The sequence below is a fragment of the Tauraco erythrolophus genome, chromosome 4 (genome assembly GCF_009769465.1).
Source record: "Tauraco erythrolophus isolate bTauEry1 chromosome 4, bTauEry1.pri, whole genome shotgun sequence".
Taxonomy (NCBI): domain Eukaryota; kingdom Metazoa; phylum Chordata; class Aves; order Musophagiformes; family Musophagidae; genus Tauraco; species Tauraco erythrolophus.
The window spans coordinates 31,679,749-31,692,794 of NC_141468.1; the positions used below are offsets into that span (position 1 = coordinate 31,679,749).

The window sequence follows — 13,046 nt, forward strand, 5'->3', positions numbered from 1 at the left end:
TGTAAAGTCAGAGTGAGAAAGCGTAGGCTCCTGCTTTCACCCTCTGAGGTACAGCTCCATTTTAGAAACACGAAGGTTCAGAACAAGATTTCAGCTGGCCCTTCTCCAATAGTGGCCAACAGCAACTATAGAGAAGAGTACAAGAACGTGTAGCATTTTCCCCACATCACTTTATAAAAGCACTTGGCCTTCCCCCAGAAGCTGCCAGCAAATACTGAGTACAGCGTACTAGCGTCGCTATGAGGTGAGTATTACCTGACGGAGTTCTCTAAACCCATTTCCCATGCAAGGCAATATGACACCCACTTTCAGTCAATACTAATTTGGGCTGAATACGGCATGTTATGAAAGGGTTTGGTTTTATTCAAGTTTGGTTTTTTCACAAAAGGAGTAGTAAGTCAATCTATTTAGTTTCACAGAAAGGAAAATCACTAAACTCTGTGGCAGAACTGGATTTATTTATAAGTTATGGAATCTGAAGTTATCCTTAAATACAAGCAATATAGAAGCAAACACAAAAGTTGTTCCAAAGAAACAGGAGAATGACTAAGTGAACAAGGTCATGCTGGAGTCGTGTGAATAGAAATCATTATTTTCCGTGATCATTCACTTACGTTTAAAGTAAAACTAAACCTTTAGCCCTGCCGTTTACAATGCACATAGAATCTGGAACTCTTGCCCAAAATTGTTGACAATCCATTGTTTACTGTAAATCATATGGGCTTAGTTCTCAAAATCTAAATTCACATAAAACAAGTAAAATATTATTTTCTAATATTTTTCATTCAGATGTTTTTTTCAATGCTCCTGTGACCATATCAGAATGTTTAAGTAACATGTGTGCCTTATGTGAAAATATCTGAGTACATGAAATGCTGAATTTCATTCTGAAGATCTATTCTCCAGGGACTTTCAGCTCAGGATGAGTAAAGAGGTAATCATGAAGATCAGGAGACTGTGTGAAGAGGTATCTCCCCTTTTCCTTAATTGCTGATTGATTTAGATGCTTTAATATCATATTGTTCATTTTCTTTAGCTCTTCTATGTTCTTCTTTTCAGATATTAGTCTGCTTGATATTTGGTCCATCTTGTTTCTAGTTTGAACTTGAAAAGGAAAATATTCCACATTAAATTGGCAACATTTAAGTCAAGAGCATCACTACTGTGTCTTGAATTCCTGCAGGAGTTTGTAGGGAATTAGGATGAGTAAAAATATTAAACAGGAAAACAACTGCAGTACCTAATGATAAGAAGTTATGCATCTGGTGCAGTTACCTGCTCACTACATTCTTAATTGTTTATTTTCTGTATTATTCAGTTTAATGCAGTGGAATAAAATCAAATATGGCTCAGACAACTTTTACAGCTTCAGGAGTGTATCCATTCCATTAGTGTCCACAGGAAAATGTCTTACTTAGGGGCTCCAAGATGTTCTTTCTGATCAGTATGCCCCTGTATTTTTCTAAAAGTACAGTTACTAAAACACACAACAGACTACAGCCACATCACTTGATTTTCAAAAGCATTTAGATTAAAGGAAAATTCTTGCAAATATTGACATTTAGAGGCCATTTTCCTCTGGAACACCATGCAGTATCCATCATCTACACTTCTGCAGCTATTTTTTTATTGGCCTTCTGAAGTTAACAAAATTTACCCATGCATTTTGAACCTTACGTCCAATAGTACCAGTGCTAAATGAATCTATGTCTATGGGTTACAAACATAATCTGAGATAAAGACTACTGGAAATCAGTTTCAAAAAACACAGGCCTATACCAACCTGAGCCCAAGCAAACTCCTTTAATCCCTGTAAGTAGTCTTTTCAATATTACTTTATCATTTTTCCACTAGAGGGGCACATTACTAATTTTTCTATACCAGAGCTCTACTTTTAGCAGCTCTCTGTTAGATACATCTGGAATTTAAGTATGAGATGTTTTCATTAGGGTTTTACAATCATGCCACTTAAAATTTCCGTTGTGCTCTCTACTTGTCTGATATTTTGTCCTTTGAGCACTTGTAAACAGATTCAGTCAAGGATTAGGATTTCATGTTCAAGAAGGAAAATAAAGCTTTTTGCTATGCTCTAGCGAATTCCCTGCTACAGGGTAAAAGAACTCTTGATTTCACGTGGATTCCAATGGTTCAAAATGAACTCGTAGGTTAAAATAATGTGCCTCATACTCTGTTCAATACCATTAGCACAGAAAACCCCAAAACAGCAAGGGCTCCATAAGCCACGGTCACCTGTAGCCATGAGTTTAGCTAAACCAGCCCAACCAGTCCTGCCCAAGTGGAATAGTAATTATGTCTACAGAAATGATGCTATGTGCCAATTTTGATACATCTGATTTTTTGTTTCTTTTGTTTGAGGTTTTCTTAGTTCCAAAACAATTTCCAGTCAGCACTTGGCTGGCAAACTTCAGGTCTTTCTTCAGGTAGCCTGATTTAAGTGTTAGCCTGGATGTAATTCCAGTTTTAGTGGAATGACACCAGTACTGAGTTTTATCTGGAAAGGAATGGAAGGCACATTGTCAAAGTATCTCACTGCCATACAATCATCTTTAACATTTAATGTGATTTCCAGTCAGCAGCTTTAGCAACATAGTATAGCCCTGCTGAGCTAAATTCTTGACGGCTGTTGACCCTCACAAAACCTTTGCACTAAGAACCAAATTGTAGCTTTTAGCTCAGAGAGTAGAGGCCTGTGATTTTACACCCAGGGCCAAGACCCACTAGCCACAACCAAGCAAAGCCTTTGACCATGCGAATACAGCAGTAGCATGTTATAAGCTAGCATGACACATTTCAGCAAAGTTCTTCTTCCAATTAGCCCTACGTTTTTAAGAACCTCTGTTTGATTTACTTACTTATTAAGAATATTACAAATGAAACAAGTGCCAAACTGATGATCAAAGTAAGAATAAAGGTGACGAAGAACAAACACTGGTTTCTTATGTTGCTCCCTGCCGCGTTTTCTCCAGTACCAGCAGTGGTTTCTTCCTCATCTGTTACGAGATGACAAATCATTTGGTGAAAAAGTTTGTTAAAGCTGGGAGGATAAACATGACAAAATGCTTCTGGCTCCATGAAATGATGCAGGATATGTCATAATTATGGCCAACAGATTTTATTTCCTGTGATACTGCATGAGAAGGGAAGAAAACTTTATGAGCTCAGCTTGAATTTGGAAGTATAAAAACTAATACATCTGTTATAGCTGTTGGAACATGTTCAATGAAACTATTTCTGTTGTTGAAATATACTGGTTTTTTGAAGTTGACCTGGTTTACAGTTCAGAGTTTTACAGCTTAATTTTACATGTACAAAGGTCGCAATGATGTTTTCATCAGAGACTTTCTAAGGGCCTGAATGGACTCAAGATTTCAAAAGGGAAGAGAAAAAAACTCATACTGAAAACTAGGTACAAATTCATCCTACGCATTAATCCTCTAGATTTGCATCTTTTTCAGTTTGATGATAGGATTGTCCCTGGGACGATTAATTTCCCAAATTAAGCATCTCAGTTAAACTCCTGTTGTCAGATAGGATTAATGTAGGTCTTGAACTTTTATCTTAAAATAAATGTTTTTAATGTTGTTCTTCTTTAGATTTTGTTGGTTTCATTCCAACAAAAAAAAAGAGGTACATATCCTCCCAAATTGTAAAAAATTGAATGGGCAAAAATTGAATGTGTTGCATATAGGGAAAGTGAGTAGTTTCTCTCATAGAAACAGTTGTGATCAAATGAGAGGTGGCAAAAAGCCCTAAAGATAACAGGTAAAGTCAAGCGAACACCATGAGAAAAGTCATGTGAAAATTAAAAAATATTCATACTTGAGTCAGGTTTGTTTAATCCCAAGTTTCCATACTACTTTAACTACTTACTAAGGTTTGAGTTTATTTCATGTTTTGGGGGAAGCAGGGGCTAATACAATTTCATTTTGGTGTCAGTCTCATATATGCTAAAATTACATGTAAATTATTGTAATTTCTCCTCCTATAATTGCTGTGTTGCCGTTCTGAAGAGTAGCGTGTACATCTGTGAAAAAGATATTTCTACATCATATTCTTGTTTTAGCTGGTAGAAATCTCCGAAGTCTTTGCAACTGAGCCTGTAGTGATAAAGCTGAGGGAAGGCTGCATATGCCATTGCAGCACATTAATAGTGAACCTGGGCCTGAGCAAGTCACTGAGCTAGGAGAAGATCTCTGGGAATATCTCTGCTTTTCTCTACTGCATTTAACACGCTCCTCCCTGTGGGTGTGCTGAAATCTTAAAATATTTGGAGTTTGGGGTTTTATTTTTATTCCCTTAGCATTCATAACAAATGCATCATATACTAGATGCTTGTACCAATATTATTTTATAATCAGAGTAATAAGGATGGGGAGGACCTGCTACTGCTGTCTCTCAAGCATACTAAGCTATCAATAGCGGTCTAAAAAGCGGTCTGTGCTTGCTCTGCCTAATGAATGCTTCTTACTATTTCAGACAGCTGAGCATGCCAGTCTGCAGTGTTGTGAGGAATCAGTGAACACAGATTCTTGCCAAGCTGCAAACAGTGGGACCCTTTTGTCATCTAAAACATAAAGAAACTGCTGCGTGGCTGCTACCAAAGCAAACAAAAGGTATATACATGTTAAATAGCTTTTAACATGGTTGCTGTGTGTTTGATTATACCAGGTCATATGAAGTTACTGAACAAAAGCAATGCCACGTACTGCAACACTCTTGAAACATCATTTTTTAAACCAAATTAGGCATCTACTGTAGCATTAATAGATCGTTCACAAGAATTTAGTATTTATCAGAAATTGGAAAATACTCCACAGATCTCACTAATTTTCTGGCAAGAGAACCAGAATTTTGTGCTGCTGAATAGGGCAGCTAAGCACTGTGAAAAATTCATTTTATGTATTTAACCAATGGGATAAGACACCTACAAAATCCCAAAGTTTATTTAAAAATTAAAATATTTATGTTAAAAAGAATAATCCAAGAAGGAGCCAAAGCACTTTACAAATTGATGGATAAAATACGTATTAGGTTACCTTTATTTACTGCTGAAATGTAGGGAAGACTGTGCATGTGATTATTCCACAGAACCCTGTATATTTACCTGGAAGGTAAACAATACTGTCCAATAAAAATTACAAAAGAAAGCAGGACAGCCACACTGCAAAGAGTTTCTTTGACTTGGCAAGTTTGCTGACAACACCAAGCTGGAGGGAAGGGATGCCACCCAGAGGGACCTTGACAGGCTTGAGAGGTGGGCCTCTGCGAACCTCATGAAGTTCAACAAGGCCAAGTGCAAGGTCCTGCACATGGGTCGGGGCAATCCCAAGCACAAGTACAGGCTGGGCAGAGAATGGATTGAGAGCAGCCCTGAGGAAAAGGACTTGGGAGTGCTGGTTGATGAGAAGCTCGACATGAGCCAGCAATGTGCGCTGGCAGCCCAGAAAGCCAACCGCATCCTGGGCTGCATCCAAAGAAGTGTGGCCAGCACAGGTCGAGGAAGGGGATTCTGCACCACTACTCTATTCGTGAGACCCCACCTGCAGTACTGCGTTCAGCTCTGGGGCCCCCAACATAAGAAGGACATGGGGCTGTTGGAGCAGGTCCAGAGGAGGGCCACGGAGATGATCCAAGGGCTGGAGCACCTCTGCTGTGAAGACAGGCTGAGAGAGTTGGGGTTGTTCAAGCCTGGAGAAGAGAAGGCTCTGGGGAGACCTTCTAGCAGCTTTCCAGTACCTGAAGGGGGCCTGCAGAAGGCTGGAGAGGGACTTTTTACAAAGGCGTGTAGTGATAGGACAAGGGGCAATGGATTTAAACTGAAAGAGGGGAGATTTCAATTAGATCTAAGGAAGAAATGTTTTACAATGAGAGTGGTGAAACACTGACACAGGTTGCCCAGAGAAGTTGAGGATGCCCCATCCCTGGAAGTATTCAAGGCCAGGTTGGATGAGGCTTTTAGCAACCTGGTGTAGTGGAAGGTGTCCCTGCCCATGGCAGGGGATTTGTAACTAGATGATCTTGAAAGTCCCTTCCAACCCAAACCATTCTATGATTCTATGATATTAAAACCTATTTATCCATTGTCTCATTTTGCACTTGTAGAAGTGACAATATTAAGATAATATGCACATGAAAATTAAATAGCTTACATCTAACATCTTTGTGTTAAATCTAGAAACCAGCACCACTTTAGTTAGTTGCATTAGGAAAAGTTACAGGACTCCAAAACAGAAGTAATGGAAAGGCATTTTAAGTCCTGTATCTAGAAGCATGACTAAGTTATGGCCATTTGAAACTCATTTAAAAGTAGCTGGTTTTCTATAACTTTTCTTCAGTTAAATTTGCCTTTATAGTAAAGGAACTAAAAGCAGATTCACATACTGGCATGTGGAAAGCTGCTGAAGAACTCCGATGTTTTCAGGACACAAAGAGCTCAAGTATATTGTAGCTATCACTGGGTGAAAATATTCTTGTTGCCATGAGCAAATCAAAGATAAAAGCTTCATAAAACCAGTAGAAGTGTGAAAGCCCATATTTGAAACTCTAAGTAAAGAGAGTCTGCAAATTAAAATGCTTTAAAGTCTCGTGGGATGTTTCAGATAACTGGTTTAAGTCCCTAGGAGATGTGTCTTAAAAGAATGAACAGTAATTCTTTGGTGTTTCTATTGCCACATGTGAATTTTAGTGCTTGTGAAGAGTTATGATGCTATTTATGTAGTAGGTGTATATGGAGCATTACTAGAGAAATTATCCTGCAAGGGATCACCTCATGGAAATGGAAGACAAATTCAGGCTTGACAGTGAGTCCCTAGTCAAATGCAAGGATTTCCAAGAACCTAATAAATGAAATACTCAGCAGGAGCAGCTAAACCATTAATCTGATCTAAATTATGCCATTTTCAGTCTTTTTCTTATACTTTTCTGTATAGAGCTTAACATATACATATCAGCCTATTGGACTGTTGGCATCAGTGCAACACAATGTGGTCAGTCTTTTCAAAGGTCATACATAACTTTTTTTTGATTGTCTATGGTATATCTAGAAAACCTCATATATTTACGCACCTAGGGCATGTTGGGATCCATCTGGACAGACATTTAGTTTGTTTAGGTTGTTTAAGGAATCAACTACATAAAGTTTTCCTTCTTCATGAGTATCAGGCAGGTTAATTTCCAATGAAGGCCTCTCCATTGTATCTAAAATAAATAATAACAGAGAAGGTAAATTAAAATATGGATACAAGAAATAACTGGTAATGGTTAATAATGGTTGTTGTCCTGATCTAAGGAAATGCTGAGCCTTAACAGCTCTTAAAATCAGGGGATTTGAAGGACTAACACTATGTCGTGAAGGCAAGGGTAATGCAGTACACAGTATTTGTTTATTCTTGGAGATCTTTGATGCGTATAAAATTTCATTTCTACAGTGTTTATGCACATGTGTATGTATACCTACCTGTATGTGTGTGTATATGTATGTGTCTGTATGTGTGCAGAAAGAGAGAAGGAAATCTATTTAACTGGCTCTGGCACAGATTTGAACATTAGTTATTTAGTTGTATAACCCTTTTGACTTGGTAGATGCTTTATAGAATCATAGAATGGTTTGGGTTGGAAGGGATCTTAAAAATCATCTAGTTACAAATCCCCTGCCATGGGCAGGGACACCTTCCACTACATCAGCTTGCTCAAAGCCTCATCCAACCTGGCCTTGAACACCTCCAGGGATGGGACATCCGCAACTCCTCTGGGCAACCTGTTCCAGTATTTTACCACCCTCAATGTAAAAAATTTATTCCTTAGATCTAATTGAAATCTCCCGTCTTTCAGATTAAAGCCATTGCCCCTTGTCCTATCACTACACGCCTTTGTAAAAAGTCTCTCTCCAGCTTTCTTGTAGGCCCCCTTCAGGTACTGGAAAGCTGCTAGAAGGTCTCCCCAGAGCCTTCTCTTCTCCAGGCTTGAACAGACCCAACTCTCTCAGCCTGTCTTCATAGCAGAGGTGCTCCAGCCCTTGGATCATCTCCGTGGCCCTCCTCTGGACCCGCTCCAACAGCCCCATGTCCTTCTTATGTTGGGGGCCCCAGAGCTGAACACGGTACTGCAGGTGGGGTCTCATGAGAGCAGAGGGGCAGAATCCCCTTCCTCGACCTGCTGGCCACACTTCTGATGCAGCCCAGGATACGGTTGGCTTTCTGGGCTGCCAGCGCACATTGCTGGCTCATGTCGAGCTTCTCATCAACCAGCACTCCCAAGTCCTTTTCCTCAGGGCTGCTCTCAATCCATTCTCTGCCCAGCCTGTACTTGTGCTTGGGATTGTCCCTACCCATGTGCAGGACCTTGCACTTGGCCTTGTTGAACTTCATGAGGTTGGCATGGGCCCACCTCTCAAGCCTGTCAAGGTCCCTCTGAATGGCATGACTTGATAAGATGAAGGGTGATATCCTAACCCCAGTGAAAGCTAAACTTTCATAGATTTCATAGATTTTCTAGGTTGGAAAGGACCTTACAGATCATCCAGTCCAACCGTCCCTAATCTCCCATTAAACCATATCCCTAAGTAGTTCATCCACCCTATTCTTAAACACATCCAGGGATGGGGACTCAACCACCTCCCTGGGCAGCCTATTCCACTGGCTGACAACCCTTTCAGAGAAGAAATACTTTCTCACATCCAACCTGAATCTGCCCTGACTAAGCTTATACCCATTTCCTCTTGTTCTGTCACCCAACACTAATGTAAAGAGCCCTTCCCCTACCTCCCCACCATCCCTTCTCAAATATTTGTAGGCCGTAATCAGGTCTCCCCTCAGCCTCCTCTTCTCCAGGCTGAACAGCCCCAACTTCCTCAGCCACTCCCCATAAGTTTTATTTTCCAGCCCCTTGACCAGTTTAGTCGCCCTTCTTTGGACCCGCTCCAGGAGCTCAATATCTCTCTTAAAGCGAGAGGCCCAAAACTGGACACAATATTCTAAGTGTGGCCTCACCAGTGCCGAGTACAACATTTCATTAACACCACGAGGAAGGATGTCACTCAACTCCTCATTCAGCATCAAATGCTTCAAGGATAAGACAGAGAAAGCAGGTTACAGATGTAGGAAGGAGCATCAAGAACATGAGTCTGCTTATGCACCTTGAAACATCACTGTGAAGTAATTATTTGTGAAAAATGGGGCAAAAATTAGTCTTCTACTCTGGTTCTGCTTCACATAGATACTAGTTTTGGACAACAGAAAGTTGTTCCTCGCCTTAAAAAAAGCACTGGATGGGGCCCAATCAGCAAAATCAGTTTCTCTGCAGAGTCCGGGCTGCATGAACTCATTGAATGATTGTTTATATAAATACAGTTATGAAGGAATATTATATATAGAAAAGAAGCGCTACCTAAGCAGGCCGTTCTATGAATTGCACAGTATTCTTTAACAGTCTTTTCATTTTCTTTATGCTACAGTGATTCAGAAAATGTCTTCTAGAAACAAACTACAGTTCTAGTCATAAAGAGATGCAGATTGCTCTAATTAGGCATCTTAGACTACCCTGGTTGCTGAAAACTCCCTCTAATTATTTAAGAAAAATACGTACCTCCAGGTAATGTTCCTATTATTCTAAGATAAGTCTTTTTGCAGTCTAAAGGTACCTTTCCTTTGCTAGTGCGTGTGAGGGGAGAGCTCATGGAGACTTGTTGAGACTTGAAGTCGAATATATCTTACCCATTTAGTATTTTATCAAAGCTCTCAAGTTCCATTTTACCTGCCAAATATAACTCAGCACTTCGTGGGACATAAACCTCCTGTTGATAGAGAATGTTAAGCACCTAAGGATGGTTTCTGAATCCTAAGTGGGTTGCATTGCCCTCTTGACATGCCTCTCCCACTCTCCCTCTCTAAGCAATGGAGAACACACTGTGACCAAATTCCTAACCTAGCACTTAGTTAAATTGAAAAGTTGAAGTTTGAGGAACATAGGCCTAAGTGTTTACAGAAAAGATCCATTCTTGCCCTCATCAGACCAGCTGCAGAAGATTGTCGCAATTTTCCCAAATCTGAGCACACAGCCAGGTAGACATTCATCAAGCCTCAATAAGTCTAAAGACTAAGTGCTTCAATCACTCCTGACAAAGAGGCTTTTTCTCCTGATAGTGGGGATTGACTGGCCTACATGTGTACTTTCATATTTCTATTTAATACAGTATAAGAAAAGATTGCAACTTATTTCTTCTCTGTTCAGAATTGTTGCTACAAAATACAAAGATAAGGCAGAAAAGCTGGCATAGTAGTGGTTACCCTTACGCAGCATGCCATCGTTCAGAGTGCAGCAGTAATTTCAGGACAGGTGGCTGCAGCCGCTCTCCTTCCTCCGGAACGTTGCGTGGTGCCAGGCAGCACGCTCCACGAGCCACGTCCTCACCAGCACTGGCTCTGCTCTCTCCCCACAAGCACATCCGTGGCCAACTGCAGTCAGTACGGAGCCCTGTGTTTCAACAACGGTGTGCTAGAAGCTACCACCTCATGCACAGAGGCTTTTGGTTATTTTTAGCTTCTGAAGAGCAGCTGTTTCTCTTGAGTATTTTGATTAGTACCTCCCTGCAACTTCAGGGAAGACTCTTCTGAACAACTTGAGCTGTAATAAATGTGAGTACCTTTGATTCATTAATATTATGAATTATGTGTTTCTGCAGTCATTATCAATAATTTAAAGCCAATTTCCTCACCGTGCATGTAACTGCAGCGAAGATAACCATTATTAATTCAACAAAGTCTGTATTACATTTGTTTGATTCCATTGACATGCCAAACAAAGGAGAGAGGATACAGGCATCAGTGTCACTGGTCAAAAGTATTATTATTTTCCCAACAAACTAATCTAAACATTGGGGGTTTTGGAGTCACTCTATCTTGTACTTTGCTTACAGATTTTTTTTCCCCCAAGCAATTTTTAAATTTCTCATTAAGTTGTTGTGGTAAAATTAGAACATAGTGTGAGAACACACTGAAAATCTTTCACAGAAAAAAAGGAAAACAATCAAGTCTAAAAGGAAATAAAACCCACGAGAATTAAATGTACTTACAACATAACCACGTTCAGGTAGTGTGCCAGTATAGAAGAAATCAGCCAGTGAAAATCACCCGAAGAAAACTCCTCTGTCTACTTTTAGACCCATAGGAACCTGTCAACTCCTGCAGGACCCATGAAGGCAGCTATGAAACAGACCGTCCCTTTCAATCTATATTTAGAGTTCATCTTGGCTAAGTGTACCGGCTCCACAATATTGATCTTTTTAAAAAGAAATCAGCACATACACAGCTTTTCATTATATCGGGATCGTTACAGTAATATTCTATCATGGAGAACGAGGTTTGCTACTGATGATCAGTATTTCACTGACCTTTTGGTTTATGATGCCTTTTTAAAACTCATTTGCTATGCAGAAGAGTCATATCTACAAAACTGTAACTATGAGTAACCAGTTTGCTATGCAGAGTCGTCATATCTACAGTGTTGCAGCTGCAAGTACTTTAAAGGAATAAACTAGAAAAAACAGAGTAATTTATTCCTTCTCCCACACACCTTGCAAATTCAAGTGGGGCAGTATTATGGGATGGACAAATTTATCCAGCATCCTTAGTTGTTTAAAAAATAAATTCCAATGAAGTGTTTGCGAGTACTGGTAATGGCTCCTTCACAGATAGTTCTTTTGATCACTAGCTTTTTGTTGCTGATGTTGCAGAAGTTAATGTTAGAGCACGCTGTAAGGACACGCAGCTGACGCTTACACGAAGGGACCATGGCTCAAAACAACAAGTCCTTTCTGAAGCTATTCTGTACATCTAAAATTTTGAACCCCTCTGAACTGACAATAGATATATTTTTATTTGAGGAAACAGAGTGGATATATCTTCTGACTCATAGTTTCTACCCCAAGCTGAGAAGCTCTGCCACTGGCCTGCCTTGAGTAGCCGGGCCAGTAACGCAGATACAAGCAGCTTACTCCCTTTCTTCAGCGGTTTCCTAGAAGTCCTCCTTCCAAACAAGGATGTGCAAGCCAGAAGAGAAATCCTCATCTCTATCCCTGAAAGTTCCCTGACGCCATCCTAACTGCAAGACAAGGACCCAGGCCTCTCTGGTTCTAAGCTTAAAAAGGTCTACAAATCCATTAGATCTCTGCAGGGCAGCAAAACAGCCCGTCTCCCCTCAGACAGCCTTGGAATCCATCCTGGTCTCTGCAGTTGGCAACTAGTACAATGGGGGAAAGGGCAACCACGTGCTTAGCAACCTGCCAGGACGGTCTGCAGAAAGCAAATTTGCAAAATACTAGGAGGACAGGAAGCTATCAAAAGTGCTACTTTACACTAGGAAAGCATGCCAGAGGTGATCACCCAGAAGCCATGGGAGAGACCAGCAAGCTTGTAGGAACAGCTTAGCTCAAGCAAAGCAAAATCTTGGGCTGGGCAAACACAGGTAGACAGCTTCACCTAGTTCAAGGATCAGAAGTTTCTTCTGCTCTTGCGTGACAAACACTAACAGCATATGCCAGTACCAGCATATGCAGTGGAAGGCCTTGTTATAGGCTCAGTAATGAGTTTCATAAACCAAACAAGTTCTTACATAATGCATTACTTGAGGAAAAAAAAAAAAAATCTAAGTTAGAAGGTACAACTCTACTTTGCATGTATGGATTTCCTGGAATAGGTTCTGCCATCATCTGAAACTCAAAAAAACCACACCAACAAAAACTACCCAAAACAAACTCTCCTTTATCAGAGCAAGCAGTAGTCTTCAGAGGGTGGGGTGGTGTTTTTTGGAGTGTGAGGTTTACATATTCTGCTGATAACTTGGCTTACAGTTTTAAGAATATTTCCTCTAACACTTGTATTTATAGATCTTCTGGTTCAGAAGCTCCAGCTATCTAGATTCTAGTGTCTTTATTACAGGGATGATGGGAGAGGTTTCTAAGACAGACATTTCTCAGTTACTGGCACATTTTAGTCCTCTAGAGCCAGAAACTGAGAGTAGGGGAGTAGTTT

At 40.3% G+C, this 13,046-nt stretch overlaps 1 protein-coding gene across 3 annotated transcripts; it reads right to left on the bottom strand.

Annotated features, from left to right (window-relative positions):
- Positions 1-870: 870 nt before the first annotated feature.
- LSMEM1 (leucine rich single-pass membrane protein 1) lies at positions 871-12,017 on the bottom strand. Of its 3 annotated transcripts, XM_086610628.1 has the most exons (5): positions 11,090-12,017; positions 10,305-10,641; positions 7,087-7,218; positions 2,874-3,011; positions 871-1,104 (listed from the first exon to the last, which is right to left on the bottom strand). In XM_086610628.1, exons 2-5 carry the CDS (start codon positions 10,315-10,317, stop codon positions 896-898), a joined length of 492 nt encoding a protein of 163 aa, XP_086466754.1. In that variant the 5' UTR covers positions 10,318-10,641; positions 11,090-12,017; the 3' UTR covers positions 871-895. The 3 variants fall into 3 exon arrangements, with proteins under 3 accessions (XP_086466754.1, XP_086466755.1, XP_086466753.1); XM_086610629.1 differs by having other exon boundaries at positions 10,311-12,017; XM_086610627.1 differs by having other exon boundaries at positions 10,305-12,017.
- Positions 12,018-13,046: the final 1,029 nt, after the last annotated feature.